At 42.4% G+C, this 25,981-nt stretch overlaps 1 protein-coding gene across 3 annotated transcripts; it reads right to left on the bottom strand.

Moving 5' to 3' along the window:
* Positions 1–2,117: 2,117 nt before the first annotated feature.
* AP1S3 (adaptor related protein complex 1 subunit sigma 3) lies at positions 2,118–19,659 on the bottom strand. Of its 3 annotated transcripts, none has more exons than XM_074912152.1 (5): positions 19,594–19,659; positions 5,909–6,087; positions 4,587–4,695; positions 3,485–3,622; positions 2,118–2,593 (listed from the first exon to the last, which is right to left on the bottom strand). In XM_074912152.1, the coding sequence occupies exons 1-5, from the start codon at positions 19,594–19,596 to the stop codon at positions 2,558–2,560; spliced, it is 465 nt and encodes a 154-aa protein (XP_074768253.1). In that variant the 5' UTR covers positions 19,597–19,659; the 3' UTR covers positions 2,118–2,557. The 3 variants fall into 3 exon arrangements, with proteins under 3 accessions (XP_074768253.1, XP_074768252.1, XP_074768250.1); XM_074912151.1 differs by lacking the exon at positions 19,594–19,659 and adding an exon at positions 15,029–15,052; XM_074912149.1 differs by lacking the exon at positions 19,594–19,659 and adding an exon at positions 8,119–8,196.
* Between the last annotated feature and the right edge of the window lie 6,322 nt (positions 19,660–25,981).

Below are 25,981 nucleotides of genomic sequence, written 5' to 3' on the forward strand. Positions count from 1 at the left end.
CCCTTTCTCAGTGAAGGCTGTAAAAATTATAAATACAAGTTTTATGTCTCAAACCAACGTGTTCTTAAGTATGCAATACACACAGACTGACACTTGCAAAAGTCAGGTTAAGTAATGCTCATCTGCCTACTCTGAGCAGCCCATCTTATAGGCAAAGCAACAGCAATCTGTAGATGTTTCTTAGAGAGCAAAAACAATTTAGCAGTTCTTTAGAGTGCTTAACACACACCTTCCATCCAACTCTGTAGCACAAAGGCAGTTGGGCACACCATATTCCAATGACCCTTTGCACTAGGGCAAAGAAACCATACTAACTCCTTCACACTTCTCAAGTTGACACTGGATACATCTGTTTGGCAATGCTATTTATTTCAGATGCTGTATTTATATGGCTGGCATAAGCACCCCTAGCTAATGTATTATTCTTTCCATAAGGAATTATTCTTCATTTGAAATGAGAAAGAAGTCCTACAGCTCTTCTTAGAATGACTGAAAAAACAGGCTTATGATACCCTTATTCATACCAAGAAACCTTTTTGGAACTCCTGTTTTGATATACTCTAGAATTCAAGCAACATGACAGTTACAAGAGTCAGAGAATCACAGCATGGCTCCAAAAAAAGAGTAAAAGCAAATGAAACTACTGATGATTTCACTGAATAGAAGTCACTTGTAAAAGTAAAGAGCGGAAAGAGCCTCTTTGCACATTCTGAAGTGGCTTCTTAATCAATTAAACACTCTACTTTAAAAAACTTCATTTCAAACCATGAGAAAATAATATACAACTCATACAATTTCATTAATTTACTATTAAATTGAATGTCTTCAGAGCTATTAAAAGCCCTTCAGCAATTTCACTATTTTTCCAATGCTTAAAGTATGCCTTTGACATCAATACAGAGAAAACAGATGGATAAAGTAATTATAAAAAGAGCAGCATGACGCTATGAACCAGCTTGTCACAGTTTTACTAACAGACTAGATAACACAAGCAGAAAAGTGGGTTGACAATTAGCAAAGTTGTCATGTTGTGTCAAAGTGCTCCCACCCTCCAAAAAAAAAAACCAAACCCAAATCCCTCCCCAGGAAGATACAAACAGACTGGGAAAGAAGGAGAAATGAAAAAAACACTAGGCATGCAGGCATTTAAAGATTAGAAAAATCCCTGAAGGAAAATACTGGCCATACATTCCAAAAATCAAAGAAAATATACGTTGAAGGGAAATGCGAATGAATGTTCAGATCATTCTGGCATATTTGTCTGATAACTTACCTAATTTTTTGTATACGATAATGTCATGATTTGACAGACACGAAACATCTAGCTATGAGTTATGGGCTAAGATAAAGAGAATTTCTCTGAGCTCTGAATTCTGTTAGAAGAGTAAATAATCTAAGGAAGCCAGTTCAATCAGTTTATAGAGTCCAAATTGCTCTGACAAGAAAGACAGGCAAGCTAACACACCTTGCTCCCCACACACAGCTACAATGTTTTATGACACACAGTAAGATGCACAGGCCCAGCTGATTCTTCTCCTTTCTTCTATTTCACCCTTTTCCCCTTTGTGCAGCTTGCAAAGTTATAAAGGTTAAATTGTCCCATTTTCACAAAAATAGGCCATGTTCAACTACCAGGAAGCTGATCATTCCAGTAAGTCTGTGAATTTGGGACTGGAAAACTCTACTGGGAAAGGCAGTCACTGGTGGATACCAGAAGATATACAAGATGATCTTCACCCCAAAATCCTAAAGATTAATTTCCTCTCCTTAGGATATCTCCTGCTCTCAAGCTGCACACTTCCTTGTAGCTTTTATCCAGGTCCAGGAGATCTAGGAAGGGCATAGGAAAATGAGGAGAAAGACAGAAACAGGCCATCCCTATGCAGCAGCAAAAAAGATTCATTAAACCTGGGAGAAGTCTACCTTGAGTCAGAACAGTCTTCCAGATTAAACGGAGGTGTGGAGCAGTCTTATCAGCAGACCAGAGGGGAAAATAGGAGGAAGATAGTAAAAGAAAGGGGCTGGTCCAAGAGGAGCATATTTCTTCCTATACTAGATAGGTTAATCTTTTCAAGAAAACAACCTTGTGAAATCAGGGCCCACAAAAATTTGGCTTTTAGAAAAAAGATTATTATTAGAGCAGAATAATCATTACATTCAAAATAATGGACATTTGTACAAAAGTAGAGTCATACGGTCAGCAGTGGACCAAAACTAGTAAAAAATACCTCTTCAAAGTACTGTTAGAGTAACATTTTATGATGACAAAACCCGTAGCTAAAAGACATGGTACAAAACAAGTGTTTAGTCCAGCAAGAAGAGAAACTTGATCAAGGGTAATAACAACTCTGAGAAACTCATATGCAGAGTAATGCGAGTACAGAATTGTTAAACCCTGTGCTACATTAGCTGACCTTCATCTTCACCATTATACAAACAAACCCCTTTAGTTATTGTTTTTTGGTATCTCTCTGAGGATCTGGCACATTGGGAAGCAATTTCAGGAAGCGCATTTTACAGGTGCATACAGCAGTTCTCTCTCCAGGTAGTTTTAACATTAAAATGCAGGCTTGTTCATGTACTCTTCCACTGTCTGGAAGAAAAAATAAAAAGAGAGAAACAACTGATGCATTACGGAGTGGTACAGTGATATTCAAACAAACCCTCTTGTCCTCTTTGAAGACCCTTGTAGGTACACATGGAATTAGATCGCATTAATTAAAATGTAGAAATAATTCTGCTTTAAAAACCTTTAACAGCATTTTAGAATCTGATCTTCAAATCACGACATACCCCTGTTGTGGCTAAACTCATCATATCTAGCTGGTCTTTTTACATAGCTGGCTTAGTTTCATGCGCAAATGCCAGACAACTGTGAAAAACTGTTCGACTTGCACAGTGTGTCCCTAACTAGTTCTACCAGTGTGCTGTTTCCTTCAGTATTACAATGGATCCTTCACCACCTAGAAAAAAAATGAAGTAAATCCATCACATTCAACTGCTTTTGCCATTCCTGGCTCAGTGGTACAAGTTACAGGACAGAATTCCTGCAGGGCTCTGAATAAAGGTTACATATCTGTGCCCTCCAGAAAAACTACACAGGTGTTTATGAATGAATGTGGAGTTCGCCATCACATACTCTTTCCAATTTTAAATGTTAATAGTAGGTCATCTGTTTCTAATGCATTAGTGAAAGAGGGTTTTTTCTGTATTTATATATATACATGTATACATAAAATTTTAGATCATGTTCTTATATTATATAAATATCTTAGATATGTCTTAAACTATTTCTTAACATAATATCCAAGAAACTCTAGCATGTGACTGCTACCTTAACTGCACTGTTGTACCTGTGGAAACTGAACATAAGACACATTTCGATAATTAAGTACCAGAAGTGCTTAGCTGTATTTTAAGCTCCTGTCCTGCAAGAAACATGTAGGAAGATGAGGTGTTTACCTCTTGTCTTCTTCTGCCTTACCTCCTGCAACATGTCAGAGTCTTCTATGGCTTTCACTGCAGACCTCTTTGAAGTTTCTTGTACTTCTCCACCAATTATAAACTCATCAAGAATAAAATAAGCTTTTTCAAAATTAAAGATAATATCCAGCTCGCACACCTGCCAGAAGAAAAGGACACCCCACATTTAAATAACACCTACAGCATTATAAGCACTACTGGGCCAAATTTGTGAAGATGATCAAATGCATTCAATATATGCACTCTTGTGGCAGGTAGCAGGGTGAAGAAAGATACTGCATATTATGTAATATCGCAACTTCTGCACATACTCTGTTCACATATATAGCCTAAACTTACAACCTGTTTTATCTAATACACTACATTCATACTGGTTCTCAGATAACAAAGCTGACTTCCTAGCCTACTAACTTTACAATAGTCTTATACAGCACTTGTATTATGAGTTACATACATTCGTGCAGTTTCACTGAGCAAGACAAATTCCTTGTCCTAGTGACCTTACAGTCACCAACTGCTTTTTAGTTTTGAGGCAGTACAAACATGAGTCATGGCACAGTGATTTAAATAAGACATTAATTAAGATGGGGGTAATAATTTCAAAAATATTCATAGAAAAGATGGGTCTCTCGCAGTCTTTAAACACTTACTGAAAGACTTATTTGGACCTTCTTCAGGTCTTTTTTTCAAAAAAACACTACCATCTTTTTCCTCTTTATATTATATTATTATTCTTAATTATTACACAATATTATGAAACAAACAAAACCAGTGTATCTGAAGATAATCAGGAGAGAGAATTAAATTACTGTCACCCAGGGTTTTCCTAAGTAGTTTTCCTCAAGCTTTCCCCTCAAATTCTATTCCAAGACAGACATACAAAGCATCAAGATTAATTGGGGGGCGGTGGGAAGAAAGGATGGAAAAATAATCTTATGATATTTTCGGCACTATTCTATAAAATACTAAAAAAAATAATTTCACTCTGGATTGAGAGAGTCTACAGGGTAAGTAGTGCAAATGAAAACATGAAGCAAAACAGCTTCAGATAACTGATTATCAAATAGCCAGGAACGTGGTTCATGGAAGAAAGTGAAACCTACATTTCCAAAGTATCTGTCCAGAAGCTCTACATATCGATGGACGACCTCTAGTGTCAGGAGTTCGTTATCCTGGTCGTCTATTGCACAACAGAAATACAAACTAGCATACCTAGGGAAACAAAGGCAAAAACATAAGAGTGACCAGCTGGATCCTCAGTGCTCTGCTTGTCTCTTATAAATTATGCAAATGACAGTTAATGTCTATCTGGTCTCTAAAATAATTTTTTTTTTCATTCTTACAGTGTCCCAGAGAACACTTAAAAGATAGGTAATTTAAACAAATCATTAATTTAGTTAGAAAAACAAACTCTACCCTTGGCAAAGTGGGATACCTCCAACACTGGTCTTAAAACAGTAAATCAGTAGTACTTTAAGGTCTCACTCACCTGCTGCAATAACACTACAGTAAGTGGGGTTAAGTAAACTATAGAATGAGTTACCGCTCTTTATTAAAAAAAATAAAGGCAAAAATAAAGGTGGAAGGAGTTACAACTCAGCAAGCCTACTGGTTATCAAATGACAGTGTTTTACATAGGTCCAGAAAGCATGAAACTGCTTGGGACCAAACAGTCTTCATAACTAACTTTCAGCAAAACTTCGTGTTTAAATCAACCCAAGATGGGTGTAATGATCTACCTCAATTCTCTGGTGCTGTAGCTAGAGGCCCAACATGTCACATCTAGTCAGATGTTTACATCCATCCCTTCACAGCACGGAACTCAATTTTTGCTATATGGGAGATGCTGCTTAATTTGTACAGTATGCTCTACCTTAAGGCTACTTTTGTTTGCCACAACTTTACAAGAATTAACAGGCAGTTAATGCTAAGCATAGTGTAATTGGGGACCAGTGATTTGTTTAGAAAAGGAAATGGGAATGAAAACTTTCCAGAGCAACAAATATTTCAAAGACAAAATTCGACAAAATGTTGAACATGCCCCAGAACAGTTCCTGCAACCTCCTGAAGAGCCTGATAAAGCCCAGCACACATCTCAGCAGGCTACCTTGGGGAATTAGAAGGAGCAGTGAAGCCTAAAGCTTTCTAACAGAATTTCAGCCACTAATACTTATTAGGTTACTCCCATTTTTCTCATTTGACAGACTGCAAAAGTATTTTTCACCCATAATTTACCCTGCCAATTTATCCAGGGACACTGTGCTGTTATACACAGTCAGACTGCGGATGTGGCAATCCTACTAGCTTAGTCTAGCACTTAGGGTTTTGTTTGCTATTTTTCTTACAGTGAGCCTTTATTTTTCCTCTTCTAGCACGTGTTACTTATATGAATAGTAATTACATGTTCTAATAAAATTACTCACACCTTTTGTAAACAAGCTTGAGGTCTTTCCAGTCAACAAAACTACTTGTTTTTTGATTGCGAGATAAAATAATCTGAACAATTTCTCGAATGATCTTTTTCTTCTCTTTATCAGGTAGCGTCGTATACCATTTCTGAAGCCTTAATTTCCCCTGCCGACTGAACAGCAGTATAAAGTGTATCTAAAGTAAACAAAACAACATGGTTAACACCAGAGAAAAGCATTCCCCTGCCTGATGCTGGAAATCCGTGAGCTGTTAGGGAAGGCATCTCCAGCCCTGGTATGACGTTTGGATGCAGCATCAGTGAGGTATGGGGGAAGATGAGCACGGGAGCAGAGATCCCTTCCCCCTCTTGTTTCATCCCCTGGCAGCTCTCCCCTCCCTGTGGGACTTCCCCCTGTGCAACCCCTTTGCATCCTTCCCCACCCATCCTCCTTTACCTTCTGCAAACAGCAGACTTGCTTCCTATTCTGCCACTTCCCTGAGGAACAGGAGGAGCATCACCACTTTGCAGTGGTGAGAAGAGGGCCCCAGCCCCTCCTTCAGCAAGGTTAAGACACCTTAGTGAAGGTAATAAAGACTTACATACAACAGGGCTAGGGAGATCAAGGATGCAGTGTGGCACAAATATGAATACCTAGATAGCAATCATAACCATTAACAATTCTGATGTTGCAGTATTTTCAGGTCACAAACAAAGCAGAATGTTCCTTATAAGGGGCTATGAGGAGCAGAGAAACCAACTACTTTGGAAAGGGAGCTTGACTAGTTTTACTAAAGAAATCACCAGATTTTAAAACACAGATAACCTTGATGACAAAGGACAGACCTCAGTGACCAAGGATACTATGTTACATAAAGCACAATACCTACACTCTTTTAAAATTTCAATTTTAAAGCCGGTCATAATTTTACATAGGTTGACCTGTGATTTTTTCATCATTATTATTATTATTTATTACTGAAATACAGAAGTACCAGCTTCTAAATGCCAGTAGGCCTTAGAGAAAAGTATTAATTCACATATATACAAATACTTTTATTAGCAGATTAAAATAACTGACCATATTAAGTCTTTAAGCAGTACAGCAAGTCATCTACCCACAGCACAGAAATGGTTTTAAGAATGCAGGAAATCTATATGAGGATGACATCTCAGTGGGATGTCTTCTGCTAAATGGAAAAAATCCCCAAACCTAGCAGACATAGAGATGCTTCCAGTGGCGGAAGACACTGTGAAGTGCCCTGTTCTTGACAGACATCGCCACTGCTTTTCTCACCAGTGCCAACGCTCAGAGGCCAGGCAGAAGGATGTCTAACCATAGTCACAGCCACGTGTATGATGACAGGCACCCTGTCACTTGCCCATGCAGAGATAAGGCTTCCCCTGACGCTGGGAGGACCAGACAGAAGCACAGGAGCCTCATTTCCCTCACTTGCTCCAATCCTTGCAAACTCCCAACAGAAGAGCTGTCAGGTCCCTTGCCACACCCCGTTCCCATTAGCCTAGCCTTATCCTTCCCTATAGCTTCTCAATCTACAGCCTAGTTCCTTCTCCTTCTTGCTTTCCATTCCAGCTTATTGCTGTACCTTTACTTCCCCATCATGCCATCTCCACAGTCAGGATGAAAGTTAATGTTCACAATTACTATCAAGATCACAATGCAGATTTCTTTGAAGACAAAATTATTCTACAAAACCTCTGGTGAAGTCCAAGCAGAGAAGTGCACCAGGGAAGCTTCTATGTTAAAAAAAAAAAAAAAGCCACTAAATTTTAAACAAAACATTCATTCATCATTCAGAACCATTCTCTAGCTATTAAGTCACATAGCTGTTGAGTAATCCAGAGATAAGAGTTCTGACTATATTGAGAAAGACTTCAAATGTGGGATCATTTTAGGAAAAGGTGGACTGTTTTATTCATATGTGCCTGTGGCAGGATCTACTGCTGGAAATAATGGCTTTTGCCATCATTAGTCTAATGTGCTTGATAAAATTAAAGGATTTTGTAGCTGCCTTGTGCTGAGTTCTGTAATACTCTCCAGATGAGCTTGCTAAATAAAAACAATTATGCTGCTGGCAGTATACATGGACTGATTATAGTGAAGATCAAAGCACCATGTTCTTGCTTTTCTATGTTCATATTACCAACCAGGTTTTGACATGGTAATATTCCAGCTGTCAGGGTTACTCCTCAGCAGGTGAGGGGACAGTACTGCCTGGCCATAAACTTGTCCACTGAGACGAGCTGGATGAATGCAAGACTATTTTGCTTGCTGCACAGCACATAAACTCCAAAGCCTTTGTAAAGATGAGTGCACTTCAAAAAGCAAAGCGTAGAGCTTCTGAAGGTAAGAGCTGCAGGTCAGCGGGTGTCCATTTAAAAGCAATCAGGCACAGGTAGCAGCTATCTGATAAACAAATTTCTAAAAATACGATGAATCAGATAGGAGAGGATGATCAGATTCGATTGAGAAGCAGGGAATTAGTCAATGAATCTCTATCAAAAGCTGACAGCATGTTCAGCATAACAAGATCATGCTGGAGACATCCTCTGGAATATATTTGCCTGCAGTGCTTCAATAGGGAAAGATAATGAAAGAGTATTCTGGTTTAGGTTTAGCTGTTGGACCCAATAGACCTTAAATCTGAGTGCCATGGATCTCCAGGAGGGCAACCTCTAAAAGGTTAAACACCAGCAACCCAGGGAATTACTGTGAATATTACCACTATTTTCTGCTGATTAGTTTACTTCAGGATGTTATGCTTCACCCATAGGGAAGTGTGCTGCTCTCCATTTAAAAGCTTTGAAAACTGCACTGTTTCTTATAAAGATGTAGTTGATGTTTCAACACCACTTTCATGAGCTGAGGCAACATTCTTTGCAGTCAGAAAATATCCATTAATGCTCTTAAACACATCAAGGCTCATACACAATCTTCAAAAATCTTATCTTTTGGGTCTTCCATCCCACGCTGTTTCATATATAGAATGTAACTCCATACCTCATAAGGAAATTTTACTATTATAGAAATAAATACAGCTAGAAAATAGATAAGAGCCTTTACTGTAGTCTATTTCTAATTTTACAGTCTGCAGCAAAACAGTGTACCCTCAAGCCTAGGTATGTATGACTGGCCAGCTGAGAGCTCCCAGAACAAAATAACATGTCAGAAAGTTGCAGGAATTTAGAAAATACTGCAGGGTTTTCTTTTTCTCTTTTGACTCTTCTTCCTTTTTCTAATTTCTAAAGTCCAATCTGGTGAACTCTCTAGGAGGTAAATACTACTACAGATTCATTAAGTTAAATGGCTTAATTCTTGTACACGTAAGCATCCAATTGCTACAGACCTTGCCTTGTTCAGTTGAGCTTTGCTCTGCCCAGCTACACTGACATGATACAACACATTCCTCGGTCTCATAGTTCTGTTCATACAGCTCACTAGAAAGATTTTGATGCATCAATAAACATGGAAATGTTGAAGTACTGCACAAACACAAACCTAGCAGCTCATCTGTTCCTTGCTCCTTAACTGTGAAAACATAGCTGCTTTCCTATAGTGCTAATGGCAAGACAGATGTTGATTAAGGAATTTTGGGTTGGTTTTCAGCAGCCAAACTACAAACAGAGGTAGATTATCCTGCATCTTCATAAATTCTAATTCCAGAGGAAAACAAAGGCAAATTACGTGCTTCAAGAAAAATACCACTGGAACAGGGTGCTTGATTCCCTTCTCCTACCATTCTGGGGTGCTGGCTCTGACTAACAATCACCAGACCCAAAGGCAACACCAGAGGGAATTTTTAGGTCCAAGCCTGAGTGGGTCGGGATGAGGAGTACAGTTCCCATGAGAGCACTGGCTGCCTTCACATGTGGAATCTGTAGGAGACAAGCTTTGGTCTGGGAGCCGAGTGTAATTTTATTAGCTTGTTTTACTGAATCATACCCAACCACCTCAAGCACTGTGCAAAATGATCTCCATAAACGTCAGTAAGTAGCCTAAATGACTGCATTTTATATTTGTAGGCCATTATTTTCTAGTTGGAAAAATAGTTGTGTTTTTTAAATCAAGCATTTAAACCAGATTTCTAAACCTGAACTCTATCCCTTCTCATGCATCTCTGAATCAACTGCAGCTGTAAGTTACATAACTGGACAGAAAGTTACAGGGCCTTCTGTTTTATTGAGATCTACAAAACTGTACCAGGATAACAAACAACACCCTTAACAACAAAAAATGTTAGATTTTGATATGAAATAATTTAACAATAAATAGAACAGACATCGAAAATGCAAAATACTGAAGGTTTACATGTTCACAAACAGTAAATGTTAAGAGAAATACATAAAACTAATGCACACTGATTTTTTTCCACCTTCCTTGGGAGACCTTTCCGTCCTTTTGCTAATGGGCTGTCATGATCTGATAAGCAGCTCACCCAAGCTTGTCTCCTGAACTGTTCCCTGCCAAGACTGAAGGTCCCCTTTGGTGCAGCCTTCCCCAGTGTTTGGCCATTTCACACTCCAGACTGATCAAACACTTCACAGCTGGCTCACTGGTTTCAAACTCAGAGCATTTGTTGTTTTTACAAAGTTTTGAAAACCTAACATAATCTGTACTGCAATGTTTACTATGACTGCCTAAAGGACTCCAGACTATATTCTGTTACATACAGAACAAACCACCTGTATGGATATCAAATAAAGATGACAATACAGGCAGACAAAGTGGCTTTCCTGACTCCCAGGGTCATTTCTCCAATTTACTGTCCAATGACATAAACATGTATAAGATGACACATTTCTTCCTGCGAGGTGAACTCTAGAGGTCAATGCTCTAATTCACTCCACTGTGAGAAGAATGTGCACTAGAAATGCTTCTCCTCCTCCTGTAATTCAACCTGTGTCAAGTTTGCCAACTTGTTTCAAACCTGTTCTGTGACAATCTGGCTGCTCCAGTCCCTCGGTGGGAGAGGACAGGGAAACGGGAGGACTCCAAGGAGCCTAAGGGGAGGGAATGAAGAAGAGGAGATGGCGGCTGGAAGGCTACAAAAAGCAAGCATCCTTCTCTTTCCTGGGTGCTTGGTTTGGGCAAGGATTTGCTCAGCTAAGCAGCTGAGCCACTCCAGCAGCACTGGGTTACTGCTTCAGCTGTAACCTTCGCAAATCCGGTTAAGAGCCCTCCCAAAACAAAGTCACCTTTATAAAACAGAAAGATTCCTGAAATTAACCGGTTAACTAAAATTTGTAATTTAGGAACTACTATCCTAAACCAGACAGCTTGGCAGAACTCAGAAACTCTTAACTTTTCCTTAAAAACTTTCCATTTAAGCCTACTGCTGCCAGTAGCACAACAGGCAATATATGGCATGCTAATAAAGAAAAACTCATGGACCACATAAAAAGGGAAGTGGGATGAAAAAAGCCACACCTTGGCTGTTGAGATGGCAACAGCTGCTGACAGGAGCCTGGGGAAAACCAGACTGACTGGCTGTACCTGGTGGAGAGGAAGCGACTTTTTATCATAAAGTTCTCTTTTACTTATTCTGACTCCCTTGAAGTCGGTCTTGGTCTTCTGACACTGTTTTAGTCTAGTTGAATCAATATTCTGCTTATCTTTCACAATCTTTCATTCTTTCCTCTGATATGAAAGAATGTATTTCTGTACATAGCTGTCCAGAATTTTTTTATTAGTATTTATTTTTACATCACATCTGAAAATGAACAAAACCTACTTTCATTAAATTGTTTCTTTTAAAAAGCATGAGCATCCAAATTATTTCAGCCATTAGCCGATTTTTTTTTTCCTCCAAAACATTTTAAGAATAAAAAATTATTTTTACTATTTGCTTTGTTTAGTGTTTTTTTTGGAGGGAGAGAAGTAAATACTGAAATTTTTACAAAGCAAATGAACAGCTATACTGTGAGCACACAGATGATTTGGGATGCCAGGCATTTAGGATGAAATGAGAAAGACATACTGAATGGACAACTACTGACCTAACGTATTAATAATCTAGCCAGATCAAAAAGAGACAGATTAATAACACAAGTATATGTATTTTGGCATTCTGCTGCTGCACGAAGTCCCCATCTGGCTACTGACCTTTAATACATACACTCTGGGGTTTTAGGGACTTTTAAACCAGTAAGTAAAATCCAAACCAGGCTACTTTATTAAAAATATTAATTTCCTTACTTGTATATTCTGTTACTACAACTTTTATTCACAGCAGAGCAGAAGCTGACATATGTCTGTTAAATACAGTAGAATCCCATCTTTAAGATTTAAAATACATATTTAGTCTGTATGATAAAAGCAAATAAGAAAACAGAAAGTAAGTGAAAAAACAGCAACACAATAATACTGAAGTAGTGTATTGCTGCCCAACTGGCACAAATTCTTTCACGCTTAATCTCTATTAGGAACATTTCTGAACAATTTCCCCTAAACAATACATCCAAAGTCCATGCAATAAAAGCTGTGCCAGATCATTACAGGCACACGTGACTATAGTTACACATTGATTTTATGCTTTTCATGATGCAGAAGTCACCCTTATCTTATTACTGAAGATTTTAAATAGACAAGCATACTAGCATTTAAAGGATATTTACACCGTACAGTATTGATCCAGCCAACAACCTTCTTGATAGCCTCACCTGAATTAAATAAAACTATGATCAAAACAGTATAGCTGAGCTCACGTTCTGAACCAAAACCATCTCGAAGCTCCTCACTTTTGATCTCTACCTAAGAATCAAAAAATAAAGCTCAAGGAAGTCATAGTGCCCCACAAGCTCACTCCAGCCCTGCTCCTGCTTATCACTGCTTCCAGCAGGTTTAGTCCTCCTGACCTTGGCTCATTTCTCTTAAACCAGCAGCATTCCTTCAACGTCCTCCCTCAGTACAGGCATCCTTGTGCCTCCTCCTCACAGGCAGCTGCAGGTTCCACCAACAGTGAAGCTGGGTTTCCAGCACCTCTCCGGAGAGGAGACTGCACAGCTTTCCAAGATAGCTCCTAAGATGCAGATGCAGGCAATGACATCCAGTTTTTACAGAGGATAATTATTCTCAGTTTTCTTAAATCAGTACTTTTTAATTCCTCCAATTTCTAGGCGATAAGCAAGAAGAGATCCAGGGGTCTGTTTAAAACCTGCCTCAAACTCTGTAATTTGAGGGCAGGTCTGTGACTGCACTACAGCCATGTGAACCAGAGAGACAGCACTCACATCTTCAGTCTCAGCTCTGGGGACAGAAAGCGGCACAAATTGAAGACATTCAGAACAACTATTAACTAGGTAATCACATCCCTTCTGCCTCCTGGGCTGGGCTCTCAGAGGTATTTTTATTTGATAATACATATTTGGGAGGCAGTGGAAATCTTCATTAGGTTACTATAAGGAAGAGACCAGGAGAGGGGCTAAACACGCTGCCAAGAGATACCTCTAATTCATTATAGTCCCAATGTACTTTACAGTCACAAGAAGCCATTTTCCCAGACTGTTCCTTGAAAATCTAGCTCAATGGACTCTGGCAAAAGGAGCAGCCTCTTTTATTCTCCTTTCGTTTGTCTTATCAGGTATTTGCAAAGCCCTACCACTGCAGTGCCCTCCCCTTGCCTCTGACCTTTCAAGAAGCAAAGTTAAAAAGCTTTGCTCTGGAACAGGGCAGGCACACCAGAAGGTGAGGAGTTTCCCCAGCTCCTCAGCCAGCTGACAGTGCTTCAGCCCAGGACATCTGTGCCCCATGGAGCAGAACACTGCAGGTCTGCAGCAGCCTCTCACCCATTCCTCCAGCTCCCAACAGTCACTCACAGAAAACCTGAGCTCTGGAAGGACCAAAGATACACGTGAGTTAGGATCACAGTTCTGAATGACTCTGAAAGAGCACGGGAGCAATTTTTTGGAAACACCAAAGAATTTCATTTAGGCATTTTTCAATAGAGATATTCTTAATTTTCCTCTTTAAAATGGCATTTTTTCAATAAGGTAAAAAAAATGACATGGATTTCATAACTTAAACATAAAAGAAGCAACCATTATTTACAGAAGGATGGGCTAGAGCACAGGATTTCACAAAATGCTTTATGTCGGCCCAAAACTTAGCCTCCAGAATGACAAAGTGGACCAAAAATTAATTCTGCTATTCATCTGGGTCTTGTCATGAGACTTGGAAGGAAAGGAAATGCCCGTGGTGTTGGTCATTCCCCATCGCTGTCTCCTGAATTGTGAGAGTTTCATGCAGCCATTCCCATGGCTTTTCTAGAGCTTAGAGCAGACAGGCAGACACTCACCCAACACTTCACTTCACTCGTTCTCCTTCCAGCATGCAGCCAAAGGAACAACATGGTAGACTTCTGCATTTTCCTCAAGCAAAAATTATTCCATTTTCTCATTCCTTTGTGGTTTGTGTCTATCACCAACCTCAGGGGACCAAGCAGAGGACGATGACCACACAGGAGGAGTCCCTGCACTGGTTAACAAGCCATCGAGAACTGCAAGTGTCTGAGCAAAACTACCTTCAAGCTCCAATGCAAGCAGCAAGGCAACAACAGGCATTTACTAGCTGGTGAAGAGGGATTTCAATGCCCTCTCTTCTCAGGTCTGAACAGAGGATAACAGATGGACATCCTACACAAATTCAGCATATTAGAGAAGACTGGTTCATAGAATACCTGGGATTATGTCTGTGATATTAATTCAGAACAGACTAGGCCAGAAAGACATGTCTGGTCAAAAAGGCATGTCATGTCAAGCTTGCCTTCAAACACAGAAATGTAAATTTTATTTTCCTATCCTACCCCAGTGACTCTGCACGCCATATTCCTACTCACAAATGAAATACCATTTATGCATTACTGAATCTTGCACCTCTCTGAACTGCAACATCTGCAAAAATGCAAAGGCCATGGGTGGCCACTCAAGAAAGCATACACCCAAAGCAGCGAAGTAAATGCAGATGACAGCCTGTAGGAATAGAACAGTAGGGAAATGAATGGGCAGGGATGGTGATTAGTAGCTGTGCACATGTGATACAGAAATAATTCTTTTTACAGGAGCAGTACAGCTTTTAATTTAGGCATCACTGGAAAGATTACAATTGTCTCACATACATACCTGATGTATATGATGAAGCATAAATCTTCTAAGTACTTTGGGGAATAGCAGCTCTACACCTGCTCTCCCTGACTCATCAGTTTCCTCAGTACTTTCATCACTTTGTCCCTTTGCTTCTGATACCTTCCGAACGCAGAACATCTATGGGATGGTTTATAAAGCATGGATTTTGAAGTAATTCAAGTAAAGATACAGAATACATGGTCCACATGCTTGGCAGCATTTTCTTGCCTCCTCAAAGCCCTGGCTTCCCATTACCCCTCCAGCCCTCTTCCTGCATTTGCCTACCCCAGATGCCATGGCTTTCTCCAAAGCCCTGCAGACACTCAACATCCTAGTAACTCCGGCCTCTGAGACATGCCTACAGTTTCCTTATTTATGAGTAAAAATATTAAAACATGACTTAAAGAACCAGCAGATGGTCTACCATAACATTTCTTTTGCTTTCCAGAAATAAGCTTATTACCCAGAGACAGTAAAGTGTGCACTGCAATTGCTGCATAGCCAGCCAGGCCAAAGCAGTCTCTAGTGCAACTGTGACAGCCTGTAATGATAGCAAGTACTAGAGACAGAACATTCAAAACTGGAAGAGGACCACATCAACAGTCAGAGATTACAGACTTCCTGAGAAGAATCCTAAAACACATTTTTCTTAGGAAATCCCACAAAATAGTATTCAAGAGTTCAACTGAATGTCAGGGAGTAACTGAATACCAGATTATGGAACACCCCCTGAGCAGTACTCTGATCTGAGCAGCTTCCAGAAGGGGAGAATATAAGTAACAGGGCATGCGTAAAATCATTCTGGTAGTCCTGTCTCCAGGAATAACAGGTTTAAGGATTCAGGGCCAGAAACTGGATCCAAACAACCCACCTGTGGAGCCATCCTCTATGAACTGCCTAACTACTAGGATACCCACAGCACCCTTGGCAGTGGATTAAAACATTCATCTACACTGTGTGAAAGTAGGCTCTTTTGTTTTCTTTACATTTAGTGTATAAAAGTTTCACAGGATGTAACCTGACCCTTCTTGTAGCAACCATTCTTTATAGCATTCATGATTTCATGCATTTCTATCACTTCCCCTGAAGTCATCTCATTCCAAGCTGAAAAGTCTATCTACTCAGGATCTTCTTAAAGGAAGCCATTTCATTACCATTATCTACTCCCACAGTAATAGTTCACTACAAGATAAATAAACAAAGAAATACCACATGGACTTTTTTTTTTCTTCCCATGTAGAAGCTGTCTCAAACAATAAGAATCATTTATTTTTAATTCTCTCTCCTTCCCTCATTTATTCTAATCTGCCACCCTTCTTGTCTTTCAGAGGTAAATGTCTAGAGGCAAAGTTCATTGTCTTTGCCAGGCCAATACACAACTGTATCACAGAGTGGAAAAAAACAGGTATTCTTCAAACTGTAGATAGTAAATTCTGTGCAGCACTGAAAACATTTTTGGCAGATCTGTGTCTATTTTAACAATAAAGGGCATTAAAACTGTTCGTGAGGTCAATATTCAGAATAGCTGAGAGTTCCTTTCCAAACACCAGACAAGCTGCAGTCACTTCAACTAATATTGCCACCCAAGCTTCTAGATCAGTGGCTGGTATCAAATGTCTTGCTAAGTGGAAACAGTGCTTGCCAACTCCTTTTCTATTCACGCCAAGTACATTTTTAGCTCCTCTGTGCTCAGTGGGATTCTTTTGATTTTTCTCCAAGGTTTCAGATCATGCCCACAAGTACTAATTTTTCCCATTGTACTGATGAGCAGCACAGATAGGAGGGAAGCTGACCCTTTGCTATGCAGGCACCAATTCTGCACTCAAAGCTACACATGCAGAGCTGTGTGCTGTCATGAACGTAATACTGATAATACCGAGGTGACAGTAGGATCAAGGTGTTGCAACACTTATAGCTGAAACACTAAGCAACGCCTGTCCTTGGGAAAACTAGTAATTTTCTCTTCTCTCTCCCTGCTATTTGACTTTGTTGAAACAGCAATCCTTCAGGATTCATGTTTCTTTGCTGCACCCATATATGTCAGGGAGCACAATTTAGCCTCTTTTCTAGAGTTTTGGAGGTTTTTTTAACATGTCACAAAGTAGCAGCCAGGCAGAAAAGCTGTCTTTCTCAACGGGATGTGAAGTTAGCTTTGCTAAACACTCTTCCCTGAAACTTCATTGGAAATCTGCAACAGAGCAAACAATTGAAACAACTGTTTTGCTAAGACACCTCAAGTACCTTCCATTCAGACCTCAAAACAGAAAAAAAGGTGGCGAGCACAACTATGTCATTCCAAACCGGAGGAACCGATCTACGGAGGAATCTCTCTACAGAGAGTTTAAAAGACCTGTTGAAAAAGTTCTTCACTCGTGAGCCTGAATAAGGCTTATTCTTGGTTTGTAACCCAGTAACCCTTATTTCTTGACACGTAACCCAGTGTAACAACCCCTTCACAGAGACTGGATGACAGAGGAATTTTAAGCCAAAAGAGTACCCTGACAAAAGCATCCTTTCATCAGCACTGGTTCTATAACAGGAGAATAAGGTAAGGCTGACAGCACTAGTTAATATCCTAATGCCAGTTTGTACTGACCTCAGAAAAGAAAAAAAAAATTAATTGTAAGAATGTACACTCACCTTATAAAATTCTAACGATCAATGCAGCAGTCTCCAAATTGTCAATAAGCAGCACTATTATATGCAACGCTCCCCTGGGACCACTGTGAGTGCTTTGAAAACGAGCATTTGTGAAGTGTGTGCATCAGGGAGGGTTTTGAGATCAGCTTCCCCGAAATCAGCTCCCATATTTACTGACCTTCAAGGGCAAAATAGGAACTCCAGTTGTTTACACAAGCTTTACCCGAGGGAAGTGGATACATAGGGCTGTTTCGGGGTGTAACCAGAAATGCTGTATCTATATGGGGACTTAAGGTGTGGAGATTGCATTGCAATCTGTAAATTCATTACTGTGCATACTCTATTTGCAAATGTAATGACAGGTACACCTTTCTAAATACACTGGACTAACACATATTTAGCATTCTGGCAAAACCACTGAGAAGAAACAACATAGCTCTGCCTTTGAGGATAGAGACGAACTTGGCCTCTGATGAAGGAGTTGGCTTACTTCTGTTCAGCTGCTCTGCCAGTAACTGATATTACAGATGCACACAATAGGCAAACTGTGTGAGACGGCAGCTCCGGGCATGCTCACAGAACCTGCCCCAAGTCTGAATTATCAAGCAGTGAGATGGTTTCTCAATTAAGAGGCATCACTGACCATCTTACTGCTTGAGAGCCCGCAGTCCTCCTTGGGGAAAATCTAGCCATTATTCTGAGGGTATTGGTCATGGTGCTTAACAAACGAGAGTAACTACAGCAACCCACCCAGCAAACCACGGCCAAGCACAGCACTGGAGAACCCAAGGGCTCCCTCCCAGGATCCTGCCTGTCAACCCTTTAACCTGAAGGGCTGCTGCCCCCTTCCAAGCTAAAACAAGCCACTCTCTACCCAGGCATAAAGCCGGGTCACACACGTAGACTCGTTGCCAATAGACAACATACAAGGAACAGAACCAGACCCACATACTCTCACAGACGGATTACTTGATGACAAAGCTAAGTACCTACAACCCCCACAAGACCAGGCAGCTGAGCAGAGGCACCTGAGCTGGAGGCAAGGCTGCTGCCCTAGCTCTCCACTTACCCGTGGTGAAAAGCTCTTCCTAATGCTCCCGTCACAAGAAAACCCACTGCCCAGCACTGCCCCGCTCTGACCCCAGAGACAGCCAAAAGACACAGATCCGTAAGAAACCACATTCGATCCTTCTCCAGGTACTGGAGCCGACTTGAACCTCAGCTCCTCAAGTTACAGGAAGACTTTATAAAACCTCTAACAGCTTTGTTTTCCTGGTTGGCTACGAAAGGCTGTCAGCATGACCCGGGCTCACCCCAAGGGTCAGAAAACAGAAAGGAAAAGAGTATGACTTTCATTTCCTCAAAACAGGTGCAGATCTTTTTCAAACCCTCTTGGAGACGGCATTTCTGATTCTCGGAGCAGCCGGCACAGCCCTAACAGGCTGACATAGAGCTTCCAAAGTACATTTTACCTCTATTTAAAGCCAACTCGGACTATCCCAGCAGCATGGCTTTTCAAAAAAATCCAAGTTTCTTTTTCTCAAACACAAAGGAGCTGCTGGCGCACCATTTCTGGACCTGCCCTTTCCCCGGGCACGCCAGGGCAGGGGTATTCCGACGGCGGAGCGGCTCCAGGTCTGAGCCCACCTCCGCGGGGACTTTGCTTTTCCAGGCAGCGCGCAAACATTTGTTTGCCTCGGGCTCTTGGGAAAGCAGCGTCCAGGCCGGCCCCGCGGGGGCATCTCCCCCGGCCGAGCCCCGGGCGGCGGAACCCGCTCCCCGCGGGTCTAAGGGGAACGGGGAAGCTGCGCTCCGCCGTGCTGCCGCCGGCCCCGGCGAGGGGGGCTCCGCGGCACCGGCGGGGCAGGGGGCGGCTGCTCCCGCCCTGCCCCGGCAAAGTCCGGCGGCCCCAGCCCACTTACCATGGTGCGGCGGCGGCGGCGGCAGGCTGGGCGCCGGCCCGGCCCGGCTGGCTGCCGGCCGCCTCCCTCCCGCCCTCCTTCCCCTCCCCGCCCCCGCCAGGTGAGGCCGCGGCCGCATCGCGCCTTCCCACAATGCCCCGACAGGGAACTCCGCGGGCGCCTCCTCCCCGCCGGGCCGGGGCTGCGGGCGGCCCAGCGGCCAGCGCGGGGTGCGAGCGGGGCCTGTGGGAGGGAGCGGGCCGCCCGCACTCCCCGCCGGCGCGGTGGGCAGAGGCGGCTCCGGGCCCTCCGCGGCCTGGCGGTGAGGGGCCGCCCGCGGCCGCCCCGTCCGCGCCCTTGCGGCGGGGAGGCCGAGCGCGGGCGAAGGGGCCGGCGCCTGGCAGAGGGACGGGCCGGTGCAGCTGCGTGTGGGGGCGGCAGCGCGGCCTGCCCGGGGCCGGCGGCCTGCCCGGGGCCCGGCTCCCCCACCGCCTGCCCGGCTCTGGGAAGCCGGAGGGGGCTGCTGAGACCCTGTCGGCACAGGGGATCACCCCAGCTGTGGCCCTGTGCACACCTTAACCGCTCAGTGGGCGCCTTTCGCCCCAGTGAAACCTGAGTTGAGCAAAAACGCCGTCGTGTCCTCCACTGGTTCTAGCTACTCCCGTTCCAGGCATTCATACCCTAAAGACACACTGGTAGAGCTACAGGCATGATTGTTCTGCAGCCCATCACCATCAAAATGAAACTCAGATAGTTTAAATACCTTAAATGGCTGGGCTTTGCTAACCTGTGCTCTTCGACAGAGCAGGATGAGAGAGCAAGACATGAGCAGCTCTGCCGGTAGATCAGCAAATCCCTGTAACCTCTGGCAGGGATTTGCTGATAAGCAGCTGGTGCCAAAAGAATGTGCAACATCCACAGACTCAGCACTTGAGACAAAAGCTCTAAATCCAGGCCTAAGGCTTCTCAAGCTCTTACCAGGAGTCTGATCCAGATGCAAACTAGCACATGAGCATAAAACCAGAAGACTCAGGACATCTAAGTCCCATGTTTGCAGTCTAAAGGAGAGACGTTCCCCAGCGCACAGCTGGTATCTAGCCCCGAGCAGCATCTCTGGGCAGAGCTGTGTCCTGCTCTTGCATGCAGTGCTAGATGCAGCTGAAGGATGAGTGAGAAAGGGAAATCCGAAGGAGCTCAGGGGCTCCAGGGGACACTGGTGGCAGTGGCTGACACAGGTGGAATCCCTCTTCAGCCTCTGGCTTCATCAAAGGGGAAGAGGTCCCTCCATCAAAAGCAATTGTGCGTGCTTGGCTGAGAGGGCAACAGGGCTGAAATCCACTCTCTGTTGGAAACACTTGTTTGCCAGAGCAGACAGCATGTGCAGAGGTGTCCTCCTTACACTCACTCATTTAACAGTGTGCAGGTAATTTCCACAATTTCCTAAGCGTGCATGACCCTACTCCTCTCTGCCCCCATTAAGCTTCGATTTGATCTATACAGACATGCTGTTCATAGAGCCCTTCGCTGCTGCTTGCTCAGTTCTGGTTTCTGTACATTCCAACCCCGTCCCACCAAGCTGCTGCACTGTGATGCTGCCAGCTGCTGAGTACTCTGGTTTCACTTCTGGAGGGCGCAACATAAGAAGAGCCCCAGCTGCCTCCAGATCTCACTGGTACTTCATCTGATCGCTTGCCTCTGGCTTCTGTGACTTCCTGAGTACACATCCTGGGCCCATACAGCAGCACTCCCTGCAGGCCACACGAACATGCTCGCCCTTTACTGCACAGCTGTGGTGCAGCACCCACCAGGCTGCCAGACAGCACTGGCCTCGCTGGTATTGCTGGGGCACCATCTTGCCTTTAGTGAGCTAAATAAGTGCTTATTGCTATCAGCATCTGTTAAAGTAGACCAAAACCTCTTGCTAGATTCTCTGAAAGATAGCTGGGATGAGTAAAGAAGCCACAGGAAGTGCCACAGTACCCACGCTGCATTCCCCAGGAGGTGAACATCTGACTTCCCCACAACCACAGTCATGCTCCTGTCCCTTGCAGCCCACAGCTCTACCTACTGTGGCCTGCGCAGAACAGAGAGCTGGCTCTGCACTTAAACCCCAAAAGTTCCTCACTGTTGCTGAATGGGGAGTGTCTGCAGATACCACTGCAGCACTGGGAAAGCCACATCTCTGTGAACCCTTGAAATTGGATTTGCTTTATATGCAAGAATGTGGACACCACAGTGCAGTTGTACTTCAGATGTGGGGCATTAACACTTTCATCTCAGAAATTAATTCAGAATTAAGGGATGAACATTCCCCTCAGTTTCACAGAAACAACTCTGTTCAGCAGCCTACATTTTACCAAGCTATGTAATTTACTTGTGATGGACAATAATATTTTTTTGCTTAACAACTGTTTCCCAATAATTGTACTTTTCTATGAAAAGACCTTACCCAATTAGGACCATGAACTCGAGAACTAGCCTGCTGCTTTTGTGTTTTTGCAAGTACATCAGAAAAAAAAGCAGCAGCAGACACAGCATGCATACAGTGCACATTAACAGCAGTGACCAACGTCAACCCATTACGGCCAATCTTGCAGGTCAGCAGAGAGAAGAATTTTCCTGCCCTGCAGAAACTAGGCTGCAGATTTAGGATCATGCCTAAATTAGATGTTTTCCAGCACAGAAAGCCAGGCTGTATTTAATGACTGGCTAACCAGAAGTGGTAAGGAGCTGGAATTCTCCCCTCCCTGCCTCTCTGCCACTAGCACTGTGTGCCTGCATAATGTTACGATAAAGAAGATAGCTCAAACTTCCCACGTAGCAACTACTGATGGTTATCAGTGTCACACAGCCATGGGAGCAAGGGGAGAGGCAGCTGTGGCACAAAGTTGTGCCAGGTGAACTGGTGGGGTGATCTTATGCCAGAAAAATGCCACACTATGGACCCTTCGGGTCCTTCCCTTAGGCTCAGTTAATTTATCTGAACACAAAAGCTTGCAAAGTAATGCAAATTTATTTCTCTAACTCAAAGTGGGCTGCAAAAGGCTTTAAGACCCTTCTCTTTTGGCTTGTCTCTGCCTGGAGGAAAATGCTGGTATTCCTTTCTTGAGTGCCCTTTGAAAAGGCTTTTAAGTGAAGCAAGCAGCTTTTTACTGCTACTGCAGCCTCTTTGCTTCTATTCCACTTTTCTAAGCAGCCTATCACATTCAGAAGCGGAAAACGTTCACACTGAGAGTTACAGTGGCTTCAGTGAGCCTTGTTTGCCTACAGCTGCTAGTAAGAGCTTCTCTTAACTCCTAGGTATAAGTTTTGGTAAGTTTGGACATTATTTGAAAAGAAGTCATTACTCCTAAACCTGCACAAGCTTTGTCTTAGGACCTCCTAATCTGTAAACTTTATGGACTGCAGAAGCTAATCCTAGACCATAGAAGTAAAGCTATACTTTCACTAATGATTTACAATTGATTTGGAAGTTATTTTCACATACATTTCCAGGGAAACAAACAAATCCTGACAGCTCCAATTAAGAGACACAAACCGCTGTCTAAAGAACAGCGGGGAGAGAACAAAATACAACATGCTCACTTCCTTCTAAAAAACTGCAAAAAATTTCCTTCTGAAAAAATCCCCACCTTTTTACTGCAGAGAGAAGCTTTTTACTGACATTACCACAACAAATGAAGCAGAACACTGGCTATTTACACGGATGCTAGCCAGCACACACCTTGGTGTCGTGTTTCAGCACCTAAAATGAGCTGCTGCCAGGCACGGAGAGCCACGGACTGCTTCGCGTAAGTAGCCCTGTGCGAACCAAGAAGTTCAGGCTGATGCACACTCTGCTTGATGATTTTACAGACCTGCTGTGCAGGTTTTTTTCCACTTGATCCTAGGTCCGTGGCGGAAATAGAAACTTTAAAAGCCCAATCTAAATTCAGCTACAGGAGGTAGCTTTTAATTGCACTTTGGATCAATAGAGAAGCAATCTAACACTTGCTCTTGGTTACTAGGCAGGGGTTTGTACTTTTCCAGTTTTCCCCTGCTTTTCATATGTTCCCTTTTCCTTATTTGCTCACACAATCTGGACTCTTCACAATTCACACAATCTGGACTCTCCAAAATTTAAGTGCAGAACAAAGCACTCACAGCACTAGAGAACATATCGAATTATATATCTGTGCCACAGATTTTGGTACCTTATCAGCAGCAATAGCATGTTCAGTAAGTAGTCCCAACATTTAAGCAGTTTAAAGAACCAGAAAAGTGTTAAAAATAGCAATCTCAAATCCTTATAGCCTGTACTGATGATAGGTGTACACAAGTACTTAAAGGGTATCAAGTAGCATTTTATTTCATTTGCCAGCTGTATAAAATTAATGTCTGTCTACGTTTTGGTCTGCTCTTAAAGCTCCGTCCAGAATTGTCTTTCTATCAGGAGAAAATGTGTTATTGTAGCCCTCTTGTGTTCAGTTGGATTAACAGCTATTATAGGTCTGTAGTGTCCTTCCTTACCACCCCTTAAATCAAGGCTCTGCATGCTTTAACCACACTGCCATTCAATTCTTTGCCCTCTCCACCTTCCCTCAGTTTCATTTTTCTCCTCTTTCCATCCTCTTTGTAAAGTCTAAGCATATTCAGACCATGGTTCTGAAACAGCAGAGTGCTCTGTTGGTATATTCACACCATAAAACAAGAGAACTGTTTTGGAGTAGGAGGACTGAAACATCCCTCATTGCCTGTAAGCACTCTAATATTCCTAGCATTTCTTCTCCATAAAAGGACTGTAATGAACACAGTTTACAGCCTTGTTTCCCTCTTTTAGATTATACCTATGAGATCAAGTTTTAAACTGAGTATCCCACAGACACCATTTAGACTCGTGCAACATTTCCCTACCCTTACAGAAATCACTCTGACATTCTCCAAAACCTGTAAGGACTATTGACAGTCTTTCCCTACCAATTACCAAGATTAAAAACTCTGGGGTCCACCACTTAGCTGGGACACTGCACAGTCAGGGTTGTAAGAAGTAGTGGCTTTTACAGTATTCCTTTTCCAACCTGCAAAGGCTGTAGCCAACAGAAGAGCAAGTTATGGCTGCACTGCTTAATGGGATGGAGTCCTGTAACTCAGGATGAGGTAAGGGGTTGTTTCCTAAAAGACACTCACCTTCCACGTTTGCTGCCTCAGTCATCCTTAATTCAGCCACTACAAGACCAGCTCACTTTTACAGACAAGGAGGCTCAAGGCAAGCAGTTCAACTGTGCTTCAAGAGCTGCTAGCACCTGTCTCAAGTAGCCAAACTCCAACATGGACATGCTGCTGCAGAGGAAACCTGGAGAAGGAGCTATAAACTAAGAGAAAAAGAAGAAGAAATGAATGAGAACAGAGAAAAGACAAAAGGAGAGTACTAGAACAGAAAAATAGCTATGGCTTAGCAGCAACATCAAGGAATATTAGCAAGCAGTACCCACTTGATCAGCAACACAGGTGTGTGCTTCAGTTCATGAAAACTTAAGAGTTTTGACAAATACATGCATATAGATTTTGAGAGCAGCTGAAACCATGAGGAAAACAGGCTTCAGAAAGAAATCTCAATATAGATAGTAAGTCATGGTTATCTTCATTTGAAAGACACCTATAGTAAGCAAAGCTAGGAGCAAGTTAAACCCTATTCTGTCTTTCCCTATAAACAAGGTAAAGGGGAGAAAAACATGCACCTCCATAACATTTGTTACTGCAAGCCAGTTTCCTGAAGAACAGGGCAATATAAAGCATTTCAGAGGAAAAATGGAGAGACTACGTATAAAAATACAGATGGGAAATCCTACAGTCAACCTGTATTTCTACATAAATTTATCTTGGTTTTGAGCTGGATAAATGCTAAGAGATACCGAAGCCTCTGGGTGTCTCATGGAACGCACAATTCCAAGCAGACCAGGGCCTTTGTCAACAAACTTGACAGGACTTGAGTTATATATAATTCAGTTATAGCAGCTACATGTAAGGCAACCCATCTTTGTGACAAAAAGCAATTTAGAAAGGAATGTACTAAATATTCTGCAGACAAGCCAGTCAATCCCTCTCAAATTAGTATAACACAAGAGTAAGTCAAAGCATATGGTTCAACTTCTCTGTGTGAGCACAGCTTATGTAGTAAAACTGGGAAGAAACCCTGGGTACACAAGTGAATTGGAAGGCAATTAGGACAACTCTGAGCTGCCTGTATGTTGGGGGGGAAAAGGCTATAGAAGCAGAAAACAAAGTTTCTAATGACCCCATATATTTCAGTTTATTATTTGATAAAATATCTTATATTTAATTTTATGAAAAATTGTATATTACTGATCCTATTTTGATACTTTCTTCCATTGCTGAAGTGATAAAACCAGTAACACTGTCTTTGAATCTG

This window comes from Athene noctua, chromosome 8 (assembly GCF_965140245.1).
Source record: "Athene noctua chromosome 8, bAthNoc1.hap1.1, whole genome shotgun sequence".
Lineage (NCBI taxonomy): Eukaryota > Metazoa > Chordata > Aves > Strigiformes > Strigidae > Athene > Athene noctua.

Excerpts from the sequence above, each read along its gene's own strand:
- AP1S3 (XM_074912149.1), bottom strand. The coding sequence starts at position 8,196 with ATGTGCTGTGCAGCAAGCAAAATAGTCTTGCATTCATCCAGCTCGTCT. Across the intron at positions 6,088-8,118 it reads GTTTATGGCCAGGCAGTACT|ATACACTTTATACTGCTGTT; the intron begins GTCCCCTCACCT and ends TGTTTACTTTAG. Across the intron at positions 4,696-5,908 it reads CTCAAGCTTGTTTACAAAAG|GTATGCTAGTTTGTATTTCT; the intron begins GTGTGAGTAATT and ends TTGTTTCCCTAG.